We start from the raw sequence: 19,769 nt of genomic DNA, 5'->3' as shown, positions 1-19,769 counted from the left end.
TCCGGGCCAAACTGAGACTTTTTTTTAAATTATTAAAGTCTTACAGTCTCCTTTTGATGTGAATGAATGCATTTTTTGAATTGGGGTGTACTTGGGCAAAAGGTTTTAAAAAATAAAAAAATCCAACGTCCAATCTACTCGTACCTATATCTGCCGTTGTTGTCGCGCAGGGGGAAGTTGCGCAACTTCCACGCAGTATCGATTTTTGTTCCTGGTCGCAATTTTGTAGTATACGTGTGTCCCCGTTGGCTCACAGTTCGTTTAAGAAATCTAGCCTCATAGTAAATGATATCTATTCAATGTCCATAATTTGGACACATACAAAAAAAATGGCGGCGATCCTGAGAGCTGTACGAGCCGCTAGGACATTTCGGGGGAGTTGTAGCGGTAAATACGTGCATATTTTTCATATACGTGATTCAGACGGAGCTGTTCAGAAATAGTGTTGTATTGCTGTGATGTTTTCGCGGGTTGTCAAGAGTTCAATGCTGATGCGAGCAGAACTAAATTTAGCTGACTCGTGTAAAAAGAAAGGAATAGCCAATGTCATGCTATAATTGTTCGTTATAGACAGAAATTATTTATCCAAAACTCCAAGTCGTCATATATTCATTCAATCATTCATTCATTTTTTTGAACCGGTTTATCCTCACTAGGGTCGCACTGCGGTCAAGTGAGCCGCTGTTTCTCTTTTCGAAGTCAAGTGTGTCGCGCTTCAATTTCGTTGCCCTCTGCCTTAAGGTTTTATGGCAAAGAGTGACGGGCGCGCATATGAACTGAGAAATAGAAGATGACTACGTCACCGCCGGATACCAATCGAGCCCTTCGGGCAGTGGGTTTCAACCCCCTCTCATTCGAATTGATATTTAATTCAATGTAAAGATGCTATTTTGACAAATAAACGTCAGTCTTTAAATAAATACAGTGTTACCTCGGGATACGAGCTTAATGCGTTCCGCGACTGAGCTCGTATGTCGATTTACTCGTATCTCAAATGAACAATTCCCATACAAATGAACTAAAAATTAATTTGTTCCAACCCTCTGAAAAAACAACAAAAACATTTTATTGGATTGGAAAAACATTTTTATTTTTTTTTCGAATTTGCAATCTATTTACAGAGTAACAAATAACTAGTGGTTATGGTGTTTAAAAGTACTAAAATTAGACGGATTCCGTGGAGGGGAGAGAGAGAGTTACTTTTTGCATGGCAACGCGCTCGTAACATAACATGAACAAGTTTAAATGAACTTGGACTACAATACAGACACACACAAAAATATATTTAATCTAACCTTACACTAAACTAATTCTAATTTTGTTTTAAATTTTTATACCTTTCTTCTCCTGGGTTGGCTCCATTTGCCCCACCTCCACCCTACTTTCAGCTGCAGCTAAAAGGAACCTATCGAGGGTTGTTTGCTTTTGTCTTCCCTTCAAAATATTCCGAAAATGATGCACACAAATGTCTTCACAATAGGATAACGTACGACCACTTGCCAATGAGAAGTAGTATACTCCTCTCGAATTAGCGATCAAGCTCTGCCATTCTGCACTGACTAACGGGGAAAAAAAACACTGAAAAAATGCAATGCTCCGCCCAGTGTTCGTAGAGACATTACACGAGTGAGTTGCGGGGAGAAAGACAGTGCCCATGATGTTCTTATGAGCAGCCTCTCGCGTCCGCTGTATGCTCGTATTTCAAAATTTGTCTCATATCTCAAGATGAATATTTGTTTGAAATTTTACTCGTATCTCAAATTGCTCTTATGTCAGGGCACTCGTATGTCGAAAATATTACTGTGAACTAAAATTACGGCATTGATTTTTTTCTGTCCATTGAAGGAAATCCCAGCGATGACGTCACCAGGCAGTTCCAGCACAGCGTATTTAGTAAATGGAGTGTGTCGTTGAAAAACTAAAATGTTTACAATAAACAAGGGGTAATTAGCCATCACTTGTATTGAGTTGGGCTCAATGGGTCAACGGGCCTGGGAGTTATTCAACAAAATAGGTCCTAATAACAGTAATACATTAATAATTAATAAATGGAGTGTGGTCAATAAACAACACCTATTCACCTATTTTTTAATGTAAATTCGGTATCAATCCGTCAAGTGGTTTGGGAGCTATTGAAGAAATTAGGTGCTAATAAAAGTAATACATTAATAATTGATAAATGAAGTATGATGTTGAAAAACTACAAGGTGTTCAATAAACACCACCAAATCACCTATCTTTTCAGTAAATTTGGTGTCAATACGTCAAATGGCTTGGGAGCTTTTGAAGAAATTAGGTGCTAGTAACAAAAATAAATTAATAAATAATAAATTGAGTATTTTATTGAAAAACCAAAAGGTATTTGTTAAACAGAAGGTAATTACCTATCTTTTCTGTAAATATGGTGTCAATCTGTCCAATGGCTTGGGAGCTATTATGTGCTAATAATTGTAATAAATAATGGAGTGTGTTATTGAAAAATTAAAATGTGTTTGTTAAACACAAAATAATTACCTATCTTTTCGGCTTGGGAGCTATTGAACAAAATAGGTGCTAATAACAGTAATAAATTAATAAATAATAAATGGAATGTGTTATTGAAAAACCAAAAGGAATATTTCAGGTCAGGCATACTCATCGATAATACTTGCAAACACTCAAAGCTTGAGTTTGCACACTTAGAGAAGGTAAACAAATTCAATCACTCATCTATTAGGATCCGACAGCCGTTTCTGGCCACCATAATGTCAACTCTGCGATGCAGGGTTTGGAAAAAAGTAGCATGGGAATGTTAAAATAAAACATCCACCCATCCATAAATCACTCTTTATCTATTCCTGCTCCCCGAAACCTTCTGTTTAACGAACACCTTTTGGTTTTTCAATAACACATTCTATTTATTAATTTATCAAGGTTATTAGCACCTATTTTGTTCAATAGTTCCCAGGCCAATGGGTGTATTGACACTAAATTTACAGAAAAGATAGGTAATTTCCTTCTGTTTATCGAACACCTTTTAGTTTTTCAATAACACATTCCATTTATTAATTATTAATTTATTACTGTTATTGTAACCGTGTAAGCGTGCGTGCGTGCGTACGCGTGCGTGCGTACGTACGTACGTACATACATCAGTGGCGGCCCGTCAGGGCCTTCAAGGCCTTCTCTGCTGGCCTAAGAAATATCTGAATCATATTATATTTTGTCCATCAATACTAATGCTGCTAGGAAGTGGATTTGACCTAATTTTAGTGCATTTTTTGTCATTTCACGTATGGACGTATCGACGTTCATCGCTGTCTTTTTACCGTGGAAATGATACTCCGGACCCGGTTCTGATGTCTTAAAAGCTCCAGTATTTGTATTTAATCAATAAATGCTGTTTTCGGCTGGATTTTACCCCATTTTCGGGCAATGTTTGCCCGTACGCCATTGACGTTCATCACTGTCTTTTCCCGTGAAAATCGCCCCCCTGGCCTGGTTTTAATGTGTGAAAAGCTCCAGTATTTGTATTTAATCATGAAATGCTGCTAGGAAGTGGATTTTACCCCATTTTTGTGCATTGATTTATTGATTATTTTTTATGTGTCGCAGCTCTAGCTGCAGTAGAGGTTTTATAGCCATAAAATAGTTTTTGAGGGTTGGATTGATACGTTGAAAGCGCTACGAGAAAATGCACCGATCGCCACTGATATATATATATATATATATATATATATATATATATATATATCAATATCTCCATCTATATATATATATACATCTATCTATTTATATATATCTATTTATATATATATATATATATACCTAGATACATATATCTATATACATATACCTATACAGACGCTCCCCTACTTACGAACATTCAACTTACGAACAACGGTACATACGAACATGTCTGCAAATTGCGTTTAAGTCCAAAAATGTTCGCAAGTCCAATTTTGTATTTCGCGCCTTTTTCGGAGTAGTACTTCTTTCCGCCGCTAATACCGACGCCTGGCGCTGTGAGAGCTCAGCTCACCCAGCATCTACCTTCTTCTTCGTTGCAATGCGGAAGTGCGTGAACGTATCTCCAGTGTGCAAAGAACCTTTTTCATTTGTATCATTAAATATCTCATGCATCCAATATTGAATATGGTTGGTAAAAAGCTAAAGGCTTCTATTGAGGGAGTTGCAAGGAAGAGGCAAGCCATTTCATTTGAAACGAGTGGCAATAATAACGAAGCTTGATGCGCGTGAGAGTGGTGAGGTTTGCACATATACAACTTGAATCGTTCGACCGTCAGTACCATTTATAAACAGAAAGATCGAGCAGCAGTACCCAAATATTGAACGTTGCACAAAGTTTGCAAATCAATTGAATGATGCCATACAGTGCTACCGCATCATTTATGATGAAAAAAAGAAGAAAACTGTGCAATCGTCATTAGGTCGCTTCTTTTGGCCAATTTCTAATACATAAATCTCTCTCTCTCTCTACAGTACTGTACATATTCTCTCCATTTTATTACCGTAATTACTCGAATATAACACGCATATTTTTGCTATATAATTAATTCCAATAGTTGGGGGTGCGTGTTATAATCAAAAACTTTTTTTTTTTTTTTTTTTTTTGTCTTGTTACATGGCCCTTAGCCTGGTGCTTTTTCTTGCCAAATAAATTGAATTGAAATTGAATTGAATAAAATAAATTACAAATTTTCGATCGAAAAAAGCATTGTCAAACTCACTTTGACGCACGGATTTTACGTCATCTCGTAGAGCCGACGCACGGATTTTACGTCATCTCGTGAAGCCGACGCACGGATTTTACGTCATCTCGTAAAGCCGAGACCACCACTGCCCCCCTCTAGCCTCGTACCCGTCTCAGTTCACCCTCTCTCAGTTCAGTGTTATAATCAATAACTAAAATAAATTACAAATTTTCGATCGAAAAAAGCATTGTCAAGCTCACTTTGACGCACGGATTTTACGTCATCTCGTAAAGCCAATCGGATGATGTGTTGTGGGAGGAAGAGGAAGTGGATGAAGGAAGCATGGACGTTGATAGGATTCTCAACGAAGAGATGTATGAGAGGACAGACAAAGAGAGAGAGGAACTCTTCATTTGAAGGATTCTAATGAATAAATTTGTTTGAACAAAACAATCGTGAAACGAAGAAAAAAAGGTAAGATTTCTGATTTTCGTCAGCGGGAAATTTTAGGTGCGCACTATATTCGAGTACTGCGTTTTTCCAGATTTTTTTGGCCCAAAATTACCTGCGTGTTATTTTCGAGTGCGCGTTATATTCGAGTAATTACGGTAAATGTTTTTTTTTCAGTACAAACCAATGCGTGTTACTTATACAAGCCTTAAACATACAAATGCACTTATATAAACCTTCAATATACTTATATCGGCCTTAAACATAAATTATAATACAAAATATAGCACTGAATCAACTTACAAACAAATTCAACTTATGAACAATCGCTCGGAACCAATTGCGTTCGTAAGTAGGGGAGCGTCTGTATACTATATACATATACCGTATTTTCACGCCTATTTGGCGCATCGTATATTACGCCACAGTGTCAGTAACGAGTGCTATTTCTGTATTTTAGACACACAAAGCACGCACCATTTCATTAGACGCATATATATAGGATGAACATCGAAACGCAATAGCGCTGGCTACCGGAAGCAGCCTATTTTCGGGTTCCGGTACGCAGTGACTGCTGGGAAATATAGTTCTTCCTCGCTACACCCACACGCTAAAAACATGTTTTAAAAAGGCAACGGAAGCAAAACTGAGTTCGGTTGTACTTTATTTAGACATTTTACAACTTACTCACGTCATCATCACCCACAAATCCATCAAAGTCCTCATTTTCTGTGTCCGAATTAACAATTTCCCAAATGAGTCTTCCAAAATGCTGGGTCCCGCGGTTGTAGTTCTTAAGCCTCCGGGAATGACGACAAGCTCCGAGTTATTATATATAATATATATACATAGTTCACAGTCTAGCTTTGAATGCGCTGTTGACGCCAACATTTAGCGGCAGGATTTCTTTTGTAAATACAGCCGAAATGACGGCCAGCACCAAATTAGTGTGGTCTCTGAGTTCATTTTCATGATCTGGTTTTTAACCATTGCTGTGAGATGAGCACGCATGGAGTCGCAAATCAAAACAGACGGCGAGCCGTGAAAAAATCCATCTGGTCGCTTGACATTTACGTCACGAGCGCCGCCGAGACTGGTTACGTGACGTATACTCAGAGCGTGTGTGCATGTACGCGTGTGCGCGTGTTCGCTCAGTTCCTCAGTAGTCTGTAGCCGAAGACAACAGTAGCAGAGCAGAACGCCTCAACCCCGTTTCCGGCCTGGTAAACGTCGACAGCTCTTCCATCTTATCCCATGATGGAATGGTTGGTCAGAAGCGTTGCTTCTTCTACCGGCACTTTTGTCCAGCTACCAATTTCCAGCAGCATTGTTAGGTTCACCAATAGATACGCTTTAAGATAAGAAAGACATCGGAGGCATATTCTGCTTCAAGAGAGAATCGATCCTTTCCCTTTGTTTATCAGGGTTGCAAGCAGATGTACTAAAGTGACCCTTTTTAGTGTCAATAAGCTAAGTTAAACAAAGCATTTCCAATATATAATAATGTATAAACCTAAAGAAAGCGAATCAGATATATAATAAACCCAACAGGCATTGAGGTGTTGCTCCTTCTGCTGCGTATAGTAACAGCTAGTCCCATGAGTATGACAGCGTAGGCATGGCTGAATGGTTCCAAAAAAGAAGTAGCAGAAAGAAGCCAGGCTAACAGAACAAGGAAAGTTGTAAAAACATTAAAGTAAAAAGTATAAAGTACAACTTAAAGTATAAAGGAATGTATTAAGAAATATTAAAATGTAATGGGGAAAAAAGATAGAAGGGCTGTAAAACACGAAAAACATAAGAGTGGACAGAGCTACTGCCACTGGCTGCCGCGTAAATGGCGCCATCTTGGAAAAAAAATCAATTGAACAGCAATAGAAGAATACAATGTCATCATAGTGAGTCAACCAAAGTCTTCCAAAACAGCTTATTCAAGTAATCTGGTGAAAAATCTTTAACTTTTTAATGTCGCAAATTATATCGCAAACAACCAGAAAAATGTCCAAATGTTTTTTCCAATGTTTCATGTTTCATTACTCCTTGTATTTGTGGTATTACCAGCAGCAACTCTGCCTGTAATTCTGAAAGGAGGCTTCCAAGATGCAGGTCTGAGGCTTCAGGATGAATGCAAATCAAACAAAAAATACATCTCTCCCGGCCATGACCAAGTAACATCTTCACAAGGACACTCAACAATTAACCCAATAGCAGATGAGTTCGCCACACCAACATTGAGGTATGGTAATGTTGTAGAGTGCTCTTTCTTCCTCTACGGGTTTGATTAATTTGAGGTGGTGAGAATGTTGGTTACACGAATCCAGGCTGGGGGTGATGAACAGTCACGTTACACAATATTCCGGGCACAAATGATTTACAGACACGTAGCTGTCTCAATCATGAACTGCGCGCAGGCTAGAGATTTATAATCACCTTTATACTGTCAGAAAGGCGTTCCCAAATTTTTAGTGCAAAGGATGGGATTGTCTACAATTTGGTAAACCGGTTCGATCTTAATGGCACATTCCTATTACTATGCCCAGGGCATTACTACAAAGTTTCCAGTTAGCAAGCTCAACTGATGACCTGACGTGCAAAGGTACACGATACATTTCAAGGACACAACTGGCCACATAACAGTTCATGCAGGTATGACTAAATAAGGGCAAAAGACACATTTTAATATAAGAAAGAGTGTGACACCTAAGAAAGGCAGTCACAGACCCTAACGGCAATATGTAAACATCAAAACCATTGTTATGGTAATTTTTTTTTTTTAAATTGACATACACAAGAAATAACTATTCAATCCACTTGATTATGGTAACAAAAAACTAGAAAGAAAATTAAAAAATCAAATCCTCTCAGGGCTCAACCATAACAACTGCCCGAATGCCCGAGGCAGCCAAGTACTTTTGGGCAGCTAATTACATTGACATCTGCCCGATAAGGCAAGTAAAGTTTTGATTATGCGATCTATAATCCTTATAAAGCGTAATTTATGGATGTGTGTGTCTGTGCACCTGGAAACTCGCTGGTGGAAATTCTCCCTAAAATGAGGTTTGTAAATGACGTGGAAAGGCGTCTTGGGTCAGCGCGTCCAGCACGTGTCTCGCGGAGTCTTTCCGTCACGACAGGGGGAAAGAGTGTTTCGGAGAGCAGGAATAAATATAGCGTGATTTGTGGGTGGATGTTTTATGTTAACATGCTCACGCTACTTTTGTCCAAACCCTGCATCGTAGAGAGTTGACGTTATGGTGGCCAGAAATGTCTGTCGGATCCAAACTGTGCATCGTACAGCTAATAATAGCAATAAATTAATAATTAATAAATGGAATGTGTTATTAAAAAACCAAAAGGTTTTCCTTAAACAGAAGGTAAATAAATTTCTCTTCTGTAAATTTGGTGTCAATACGTCCATTGGCTTGTGAGCTATTGAACAAAATAGGTTCTAATAACGGTACTCGGACGTTTCGTCGAAAGACGTTTGGTCCCCGGACGTTAGGTCCCCGGACGATTGGTCGACCGGACGTTCGGTCGAACGGACGTCCGGTCGAACGGACGTTTGGTCGACGGATTCGCCGCCAGACATTTCGTCGAACGGATGTTTCGTGCTGGACGCGCTGACCCAAGATGCCTTTCCACGTCATTTACAAACGTCATTTTGGGGAGAATTTCTGCCAGCGAGTTTCCAGGTGCACACACACATCCATAAATCACGCTTTATAAGGATTATAGATCACATAATCAAAACTTTACTTGCCCTATCGGACAGCTGTCAATGTAATTAGCTGCCCAAAAGTTCTTGGCTGCCATTCAGGCAGTTGTTAATGTCGAGCCCTGATAGGATTTGATTTTTACATTTTCTTTCTAGTTTTTTGTTACCAATCAAGTCGATTGAATAGTGTTTTTTATTTCTTGTGTATGTCTTTTTTTTACCATAACAATGGTTTTGATGTTTACATATTGCTGTTAGGGTCTGTCACTGCCTTTCTTAGGTGTCACACTCTTTCTTATATTAAAATGTGTCTTTTGCCCTTATTTAGTCATGCCTGCATGAACTGTTTTGTGGCCAGTTGTGTCCTTGAAATGTATCGTGTACCTTGCTAACTGGAAACTTGGTAGTAATGCCCTGGGCATAGGAATATAAATGTGCCATTTAATATAAGATAGAACCGGTTTACCAAATTGTAGAAAATCCCATCCTTTGCACAAAAAATTTGGGAACGCCTTTCTGACAGTATAATCGGACGTCTACCGCCGTCAATGGCAGCCGATGTGTTAAATGAGTGCTCTTATTGATAATTTTGATATTTTTACACCTTGCTGTATTGCAAGTTATAGAGAGAATGAAGCTAATCCCAGCTGTCCCCCGCCTCTGGCCCAGGGACAGCTGGGATTGGCTCCAGCACCCCCCGCGACCCTAATGAGGACAAAGCGGTTCAGAAAATGAGATGAGATGAAACAATGGTTTTCTCCCTCATGTTATTATTTGGGTTGTTACCGTGATCTTCATGCAGTTAATAAATGTCAATGTCGGAGGCAGGTGTGTGCTGTTTGATGCTTTATAACACGGATTTGCTCTCACACGTGATCCGGGCACGTGTTAGACTTAAAAAGGTTTTTGTTGTTGTTGATGCTTAATAAAGAACTTAAAGGAAGTGTTACATAATTTTTTTTATGGTGATCCTGTAAACATAAAATTAAGGCAGGTGGATTGCCACCTCGGGCAGGTAAGATACCGTTTTTTCTCGCATATAAGCCGCACCCTTAAAATTGTCTTTTAATCATTGAATTTGACAATTTCTCTCGTAAAGAAGCTCCCTGATTTACAATTTTCACCTCCATATTCATGGTTTTAATAAGGAGTACAAATGTTACTTTGATGGGAAAATCTTAAGAAAAATAATTGCACAACGTATTTCTGAGATACTGCCTGAATGCAAAGGATCGTCTGCTGGATTCCACATTATTTGGGTCAATATCATAAGGAAGTTAATATACCTGTCTTTATAAATGCAAAATATCAATTTGAAAAAAGAAATACATCTATCTTGATGAGAACCTTATTACTTATGTTTTGGCGGCCAAATTGATTCTAATGTCGAAATATCTCGATTTTTGTTCGATGGTTCATATTACTTCAATAGTTGTCACTTTCGATTAAGAAATAAAAAGAAAATTTATCAAAGCGGAATCGTGTTTTATTTCATAATCACAAAGGTATAATCATGTCCTTCATGTGTTCCGAAAGGGAGGGTGTTGCCTGCACGTAGACAAATTCAAAAAGGAAGTAACGTAAACACAACTAGGAAGTGTGTCCGTAGCGGTATACAGTAATCCCTAGAATATCACGGTTAATGTAGACCAGACATGGCTGCAATAATTGAAAAATCACAAAGCAGGGTCACGCCTATGATAGCTATAGACATGTTCTGTGTGGGTTTCCTCCGGGTACTCCGGTTTCCTCCCACATTCCAAAAACATGCATGGTAGGCTGACATTCTAAATTGCCCCTAGGTATGGGTGTGAGAGTGCATGGTTGTCCGTCTCCTTGTGCCCTGCGATCGTCTGGCCACTGATTCAGGGTGTCCCCCGCCTCTGGCCCAGAGTCAGCTGGGGTAGGCTTCACCATCCTCCACGACCCTAATGAGGATAAAGCGGTTCAGAAAATGAGATGAGATGAAATGAGAATGTTGGTTATCCGAATGCAGGCTGGGGGCGATGAACAGTCACTTTGAAGCTTTTATTTAATGAATATTCCGGGCACAAGTGATTTAAGGACGAGTGGCTGTGTCAATAACGAACTGCTTGCCGGCTAGAGATTTACAATCACCTTTATACTGTGAAAAAAGCGTTGACGAAACTGTTTATGCAAAGAATCAGATTTTCAACAAGTCCCTCGTATAACCAGTGCTAGCTTCGCGCACATTCCTATTCATATGCCCAGGGCCCAGGGTTTCCAGTTACCAAGGTCAACTGATGAGCCAACGTGCAGAGGTGCACGATACAGTTCAAGGACAGATCTGGCCACAAAACAGACCTCTATGAGGAAATGAATGAATTCATGCAGTCATGACCAAATAAGGGCAAAAGACACATTGTAATTTAAGTGTTCACTAACTAACAAGAACAGTTAATGAAGAATTATTCCCCAATTGCAATTTTTTTGTCATCTCCTAATATTCCAAAAATGTTTAGAACACCATGCATGATCATGGCAGACATCATATAAAAGGTATTTTGAAGTTCTTTGCATTACTGTCATTCTTCACCATTTTGCGGTTTTTTATATTAAGCACAAACAAACGTCCTAAAAATGTCAAAATTCATGCTGAAACTTGCAAGCGGAAGGCAAGGGATGAAAAAAATGGTGGAAGTAAGGGCTCCGCTTTTTCTTCAGCGCTGAGTGCCACCCAATTCAGCGATATTTCACAGCAGAAGAATGATGCGCCGAATAACATAAAAGGCCGAGAAGGACGACACCTTGCCTTCTGTTTTGTTGCGAGTGAATTTCCCATCGCGTACATCACCTGTGTAGAATGACTACGCCAAGCCTATTCCAGCTTTGTTTGGATTTTGAGTCGCCATTGAACATGCCTCTAGCGTCCTGGGTCATCTAAGGCATCCAATGAATTAGCCCAAGAAAAAACAAGATATGATGACAGTGACCCAAAAAATGACGTTGCTACATAGCCTTTTCCAGGGACGCCAAGTGACAAAGACGAGAATAATGATGAAGAACGTGGTTTTACTTTAAGACATTTGCAGGAGATCTTCAATATTGCACGAAGTTTCCAACAACGGGCCCAGGAGATTGATGACAACATGGTCCCAGCCATTGAATTTGGCAAATGTCTTGACAGTGTCATGTCCTTGTACAACAGCATATTTTTACAAGAAAAGAAACGGCGGTCACCACGTTCCTTGTGCGCCGAAAACCTCTCGCAGAAAGAAGCTCCTGTTGCCCCTATGGCCGCCCCTGAAGATTCCATTGACGATCCAATGTTTCTCGAATCTGATGAAGAGGACTTGGACTAAAGCTTCCAATAACCTTTTTTTTCATTATTATTTAAATGAAGCAGATAGGTACTATTTTCACTGTAAATATAGTACTTAAAGTATTGACATTTTTTATAGATGATATTTAGATATTAATATATTACTGTAACATTTACCATATTTTCTCACATATAAGCCGTATTTGTCGCTAAAAATGACTGAATCCAGGGAATGGCTTACATGCACGAAACTGCAAGGTGACAAAGACAAAACGCCATAACAAGACAATGCGGCCGATACGGTCATTTATTTCAAAATAGAGAAAAGATAAACATAAAAAACTCAGTCACTTGTGCCTGCCACTGCTCGCTCAGGACTTCGCCATCTTACCGTAGTTAAATGTCCTCTGACTGGCCAGATGCGAGTAGACTTGATGGATGTGTTCGTAGTGTTTACCATGTCAGCACATCCCAATAGTTGTTAAGGCTGATCGTAGGTATTGCGGTCGATCATTAAAATATCAGCATTGATACCTGTGTGATGTGTATCCCATGCAATTATTGCACCCAGAGACTTGGTGAAAACGAGACCAGTACGGACACACTTCCTTTTTTAATTTGTCTACATGCTAGCAACACCCTTTCGGAACAAAGAAAGGAAATTCTACATTTGTGATTATGAAATAAAACAAAAGTCCGCTTTGATATTTTTTCTTTTTGTTTCTTGTTTGGAAGTGACAACTATTGAAGTAATATGAATCATCGAAAGAATCAAGATATTTCAACATTAGAACCAATCAGTGGCGGTCGGTGCATTTTCTGGTAGCGCCTTCAACGTATCAATCCAACCCTCAAAAACTATTTTATGGCTATAAAACCGCTACTGCAGCTACAGCTGCGACACAAAAAAATAATCAATAAATTAATGCACAAAAATGGGGTAAAATCCACTTCCTAGCAGCATTTCATGATTAAATACAAATACTGGAGCTTTTCAGACATTAAAACAAGGCCAGGGGGGTGATTTTCCCGGGAAAAGACAGCGATGAACGTCAATGGCGTACGGGCAAACATTGCCCGAAAATTGGGTAAAATCCAGCCGAAAACAGCATTTATTGATTAAATACAAATACTGGAGCTTTTTAGACATCAGAACCGGGCCCGGAGTATCATTTCCCCGGTAAAAAGACAGCGATGAACGTCGATACGTACATACGTGAAATGACAAAAAAGCACTAAAATTAGGTAAAATCCACTTCCTAGCAGCAATTATTGACTGAATACAAATACTGGAGCTTTTGAGACATTACAACCAGGCCAGGGGGGTGATTTCCTCGGGAAAAGACAGCGATGGACGTCAATGGCGAAATGGCAAAAATTAAACTGGGATAAAATCCACATCCTAGCAGCATTTAGTGATTAAATACAAAGACTGGAGCTTTTCAGATATCAGAACCGGGCCCACAATTGAAATATTATTTAGGAATATAGCCATATTGTACTCACCAAAAATCCTTTTTAACTGTACACAACATCCATCCTCCTTTCTTTCTTCCTTCTTTCCTATCGCCATCGAAGCTAATGATGAAAGTCAAGCCTGTCCTGTCATATTTCCAGCATAGTCCGTTTTGAAAATGGCTTTAAATCAACACAACAATATTCTATTTGGTGGTGCAGCTAAGTTAGCGTACTGAAAGTCCCGCATACACAATTTTCCCGGCTGTAACAGGCTTGCTAGCTTCGGAGTTGACCGCCCTTTCTTAATAATGTCCATTTTTTCTGGAAAAGTCCGTGTGGAAAATAGCTTTGTGAGCAAACAGAATCCATTTGTTTTTGCTTCTGTCGGCCATTGTGGGTGGAGTTTGCGATCTCGGCTGACTCGGGTACTGCTTTGGCCCGCCTACTAGCCAATCATAGTTGGTGAAAGCAATGACATGTCCCAGCCAGCAAAATGCTAACGCCTATGAAAAATCATTGTTGGGTTGCCAACTCGAAATCTGATTGGTTAAAAGCAAAAGTCTAGTTTAATGCAGCAGACCCCACAGAACTGATTGTGAAGGCTTTGAGGCAGATCTGATCTGGCAACAAATAATGGCTGAAATGTGATTGGTTAAATGCTTCAATATGAAAACACATCTGGAAGCAGTGCAACCAGGGGGAAAAGCAATGAAAGGAAGCTAACAGACCATTTGGAATAATAAGTATTGATGGACAAAATATAATATGATTCAGATATTTCTTAGGCCAGCAGAGAAGGCCTCGAAGGCCCTGACAACCCGCCACTGGAACCAATATGGCTGCCACAGCATCTTAAACTTCTGTTAAGAAAATTCTGATTTCTGACATTTTAAAAGTATCAGGTTCTCGTCAAGTTAGACTTATTTCTTTTTTCAAATTGAGTAATTTGATATTTTGCATTTACAAAGACAGGCATATTAACTTCCTTATTATATTGACCCAAATAATGTGCAATCCAGCAGACAATCCTTTGGTTTCATACAGTATCTCAGAAATACCACGTGATGATTTTTCTTAAGATTTTCCCTTCAAAGGAACACATTTGTAGTCCCTTTTAAAACCATGGATATGGAGGTGAAAATTGTGGATCAGTCTTATACGAGAGAAATTGTAAAATTCAACGATTTTAACGACGTCTTCCCTCGCCCAGACGTGGGTCACCCGGCGACATTCTGGAGCCAGGCAGGGAAGGGCGCGATGGTGAGCGCCTGGTGGCCGGGCCTACACCCATGGCGCCCGGTCGGGCACAGAAGAGACGACGTGGGTTCCCCCTCACATGGTCTCACCACCTGTGAGAGGGGCCAAATAAGCCGAGTGTGTCGACAGTTCGGCGGTGGCCAAAGGAAGGATCCTTGGCGGTCAGATCCCCGGCTGCAGAACCTGGCTATTGGGACGAAGCCTGAGAGCCTAAGAGCCTGAGCTAGTGCGTGAGGTTAAGAAATTCCGGCTCGACATAGTCGGCCGGGCTCACCTCTATGCACAGCTAGGGTTCCGGTACCACTCCTCTCGAGGGGTGTTAGACACTTCCACTCTGGAGTTTCCCACGGTAAGAGGCGGCAAGCGGGTGTGGGCATACTTGTTTCCCCCCGGAACCTTGCCTGTATGTTGTGGTTTATCCCGGTGGATGAGAGGGTAGCATCCCTCCGTCTTCGGGTGGGGGGACGGGACCAAACTTGTTTGTGCGTATGCACAAAACTTGTCTGTGCGTATTGTTGGAATTTAAATCTATAATTATATTAAAGTTAAGTTAATAATCTGACTCCAATTTATGACCTTACCCGACTTTCACTCATCCAACAATTTGCGCGCTCGTTCTGCAATATAGAGATATTAGGAAGCCGACATTTTCACACACGGGTGGATTTATTTCTAACACACAAATCTAAGACATAAGTCTGTGGTTCAGGCCCCTCTCAGTCTCTCCAAGCAGACGAATGTTGCCACCAGTCGTCGTAGTTCTTCTCCCTCCGAGTTGCCCTGGAACTTAGTTTATAGTCCACAATATGCAAATGACACAACACAAAGGCCTCCTGGCCATTGGTCTTTATTTCTTGAAGAATCTCCTCGCGGTTCCACCCAGTTGTATTTTTCCACTCCACGGCATCTGTAACACATTCTACTGGTGCAACCCCCACGGGATCTGCAAACATCCCACTGTTGCATCCCCCATGGCATCCTGTGCTCTGACCTTTGCCCCCACTCAACATTCTGCCTTGTTCATACGCTCAGCACTTTACAATCTCACACACAGAATGTAGCAATATGTAATGAAATACCTTAAGCTTTAAACTATTATTCCTTCATTCCCTCTCATGACCTCAGACTACTGAGGTCATCACTCAAATCCCTTGTTTTATTGTTAGACACGAGCTAAAATCAATGACCATAAGCTAAAAATCAGTAAATAATTAAAAAATCAGTAGAAAACTAAAAATCAGTATAAGAGTTCATTCTAGTAAAAAAACAGTAAAAAATTAATTCTGGTAAAAATCAGTAAAAAATAATTCTGGTAAAAATCAGTAAAAAATTAACTCTGGCCATTTTGTTACTCCGCGTGCGCAGACCCTCCAATGCCCCAGCAAGACGACCGTCAGGAGACGCATTGTTGGGAATCCATGTCCAATGCTGTCACACTTAATTGTCATGATCAGCGTTACTATGGCGCACTTACCTGAGGCATTGGAGGGAAGCCTATCGTACAACACTTTCGCTCCACACCACATCCAAACATCAGCACGAGCGAGAGGGATTCCTGCTGGCAAAGACACATTTTCATTACACCATGACTCCTGGATATTTCCAATCCCAGGGCCAGTCCCATTTAAATTTAGGCAGGTGAAATTTTGTTGTGCAACATGGGTGTCAAAAATGGGCTTTCTCTTTTCCATAAACAAATCAAGCCATTGTTGAGTCCAGTTCAAAATTGTCACCCAAGCGTTCACCTGTGTCGATTGTTTACACTTCAGATTTAGCAGTAATTGTTGTGTCTGTGTCAGCGTCTTACCACGATCTCGCTCTGCTTCATACCATACCGTTCCATTCCAGGAATGATACACCATCCCTCGTTCTCCTTTCACTCCATTCCTTCCGTCATCCTGTACCATCAACATAGTCCACACAAAGCACACGCCAGCAAGCAAAATAGTCAATAACGTTAAACATTTGCATTGTCGTCGTCTTTGTTCGGACACTTTTGAGTCCAATTTTGATCCAATTCTCGCCATCGTCAAATTCCCTCTCTTGACCCGCCCGTCCGGGCGGTCAACCTTTAAGCTCACCATTGGCGGGCACAAAGTCTGGGGCCGGGCGCAACTGTGAGTAATGGTACCACTTTTGTCCTTTAGTTTCCAATTAAAACTCATTAATTTCAAAATGCATATTAATCAAGTCCCAATTCATTCAATAATGTGTATCGCGTTGCATAGTAAACTCAGTTGTCTGAAATTCCAAATATCCCAGTGTAGTAGTCTTTTTATCAAATGTAACATGCCATTGTCTTTGGAGTTTGCCAATCATCTATAAAACTTTCTTAATCAATCTTTTCCAATATTCAGGCATAAAATTAAAATCCAGTTATATTTCTATCCATTCTCTTTCTAATTGTTTACTTTAAAAATCTGTAAGAAGATTTGGTCTCAATTGTTTACTTTAACTATCTGTAAGAAGATCTAGTCTCAATTGTTTACTTTAACTATCTGTAAGAAGGTTTGGTCTCAATTGAAACGCTTTCACCTTTTTTTTATGGAGACAAAAAACCAATATAAAAGTTCTTTCCAATCAATATTGGAGTACTTGCCATTACGTCTGATTACGTCAAAAAGTTTATCTTACCTGTCTCCTCACACGTTTCAACTGAGAGAACCTTCTTACAGTGCATCAGGTGGATCTTGCACGGACACTCTTATCCTGGGTTGCTCATGTGTGCTCTCCATGATTCCAGTTAAGAAACACCATCTCCCTTCGCCAACCCAAAATTAATGCGTTTCTTTAAAGTTTTTTCTTTTATGCAGACATATGATTAGCCTCATCCTCCTGTTCCAATCGTGTAGTGAACAATGGCATCTGGTACATTCCACCAAATTGGATTTCCATATTTTTCCGGAACTAAATATGGAAACTCTTGTCAATTCAGTCAATGTTTCTATTAACACAATTTGGATGCCATTATCACTATAAATCAATAGTACTTTGGAATTTCATATCATGCACTGCCTTTGTTTTTCCCAGTGCTCCCAAATTTCGCATAGCAGATTTGTTTCTCCCCTTCAAATTTCACATTTGGAGTACTGCTGCTTTTTCATTAAAAATTTCCTTGGACGAAATATTTTTCCATAATTTGTCGTTGCCATCCGTGAAACGGCTTATTGGCAAATTCCGAAATCGATTCCAATTTGCTAAATCATTTTCCACCTTGATACCTACCCGATTGATCATATCTCGGTGGTCGGCCAATCAAAAACACAAAAAGACAAACAAACAACCATTCATGCTCACACTCATTTTCAGACATATTCTCATAGTCATTCATTCTTATGACTCACGCTAAAGCATATTTCATCTGTTGATGGCAAAACAATGAATTATTATCCGTGCACTGATGACAAGTCATGATGTTTATTGCATCTCAGCGAAATTATGCCTATCCTAAATTAATTATTTTATCTAAACTTGCCAGCTACAATTTACCTAATAATTTGGATCAATGCCATTTCTGCATTGTCTTCATGTTTGATATCATTAATAATTTGGATGATTCCTAATCCTTAAATCTAAATCGCAAATCCCTCTCTTTTTGCTAAAATAGCTAAATTGCACTTGTTGAATTGCTATTCTGCTCCAAGCTTGTGTTTATTTAATATAAGAACCATTTTTGTAGCTCACTCTTACCCCAATTAAAATTTTGAGAAACTAACCTTCCACTTAGCCATTTCCTAATTATAAATTTCAGTGTCTAATAGAGGACCCATAATTTGTCACTAATATATCCCCATACTGTCAACTATCTCGCTCTCTCCATCTCTCCATCTCTCCCTGTTTGCGCAGAGGGAGGGGGCCTTGGGCTGGGCTGGTGGGGGCTCTCTTTCTCCCCTGGCTCTAGGTGATAAAAAGCAGTTAATGGGCGACCCCCTCTTTTTTTTTTTTTTTTTTTGGTTGTTATCTTTGGGGGAGGGGTGTTCGCATCTGTGAAGGGGGTGCTGGTCGTGACCACTGGACCGAGCCGGCGAGCCTCATGACCAGGAGACAGAGCCAAAGCATTCTTTCAACTGCCAGGGTGTTCCAAGAACCTTCTGAAAACAGTAAAACAACGTACAATGAAAATCATCCATAGGTTAATGGTACAGCCGGAGCGAGTCAATGAATGATTTCCACCGGTGATATACGGACAAGTCCCCCCAGTGGCCGAAGTTTCAGGCTCAAGACGTGACCTATAGATTGTCCCCCACTGTCCACATGTTCATGTTGGTTTTGAACACGGAATAAAGTCACTGTGCGGCCATTCACACATGATGGTAGCTCCATTAGATATCAACAAGTCTCTTCCCATCAAATTCTCCGCCCTGGTAATATTGTCCAGGTGACTGGGCCGGCTGCTGTGGGCCGCCATGGTCCGCCAGTGTCTCGTCCTCCTCCGCGCGTAGGCCGCTGTTGCTGTAATGGGCCATACTGCCGTGCTTGGGTTGCCGTGGGAACGGTTGTTGCGGTTGCTGCTGTTGGCTGGGACAATCATGTGCCCGTGTCTCATACCGCCACATATAAAACAGTTGCCTTTCCTTGTTGGCCTTGTCATGAGTACCTTCTTCCCCGGCCACCAGAGAAAACCACGCCCATGACCACAGTGTCCACCACCTAACCGACCAGCTCGTGCCGCACCATAGCCTGGAAACTCTGGACGGATTGCTCTCTCTTCTCCTGTTTAGAATTTACATAGGTTCTGGAAGACCCTCGACAATAGCTGCTCTCATGTCAAGCGCGCAGCTCTGTCCACTGATCCAGGCCAAAAGCCTCCCCCGCCATAAACTTTCTACCCTCACCAGAGGGGGGTTAGTGCCAAATCTCTAAGAAGGATCATATATCACGCCTCCTCCCTGAGGGCAAAGGGGAAAGGTAC

General features: G+C 40.4%; 1 protein-coding gene across 2 annotated transcripts in view; it reads left to right on the top strand.

The window, feature by feature from the left end:
- Window positions 1-238: 238 nt before the first annotated feature.
- The window catches only part of coq9 (coenzyme Q9 homolog (S. cerevisiae)), a 40,221-nt gene continuing 20,690 nt past the window's right edge, over window positions 239-19,769 (top strand). Inside the window, exons 1-2 of one of the 2 annotated variants that reach the window (XM_077595264.1) lie at window positions 239-387; window positions 7,209-7,380. In XM_077595264.1, the coding sequence (XP_077451390.1) occupies window positions 300-387; window positions 7,209-7,380 (260 nt within the window). In that variant the 5' untranslated portion in view covers window positions 239-299. Of the gene's footprint in view, window positions 388-7,205; window positions 7,381-19,769 lie in introns of both variants that reach the window. The other variant, XM_077595263.1, reaches the window with a different exon arrangement.

The sequence above is a fragment of the Stigmatopora argus genome, chromosome 3, assembly GCF_051989625.1.
Source record: "Stigmatopora argus isolate UIUO_Sarg chromosome 3, RoL_Sarg_1.0, whole genome shotgun sequence".
In the NCBI taxonomy this organism is placed as follows: Eukaryota; Metazoa; Chordata; class Actinopteri; order Syngnathiformes; family Syngnathidae; genus Stigmatopora; species Stigmatopora argus.
This window is presented reverse-complemented; position numbering and strand designations above follow the sequence as displayed.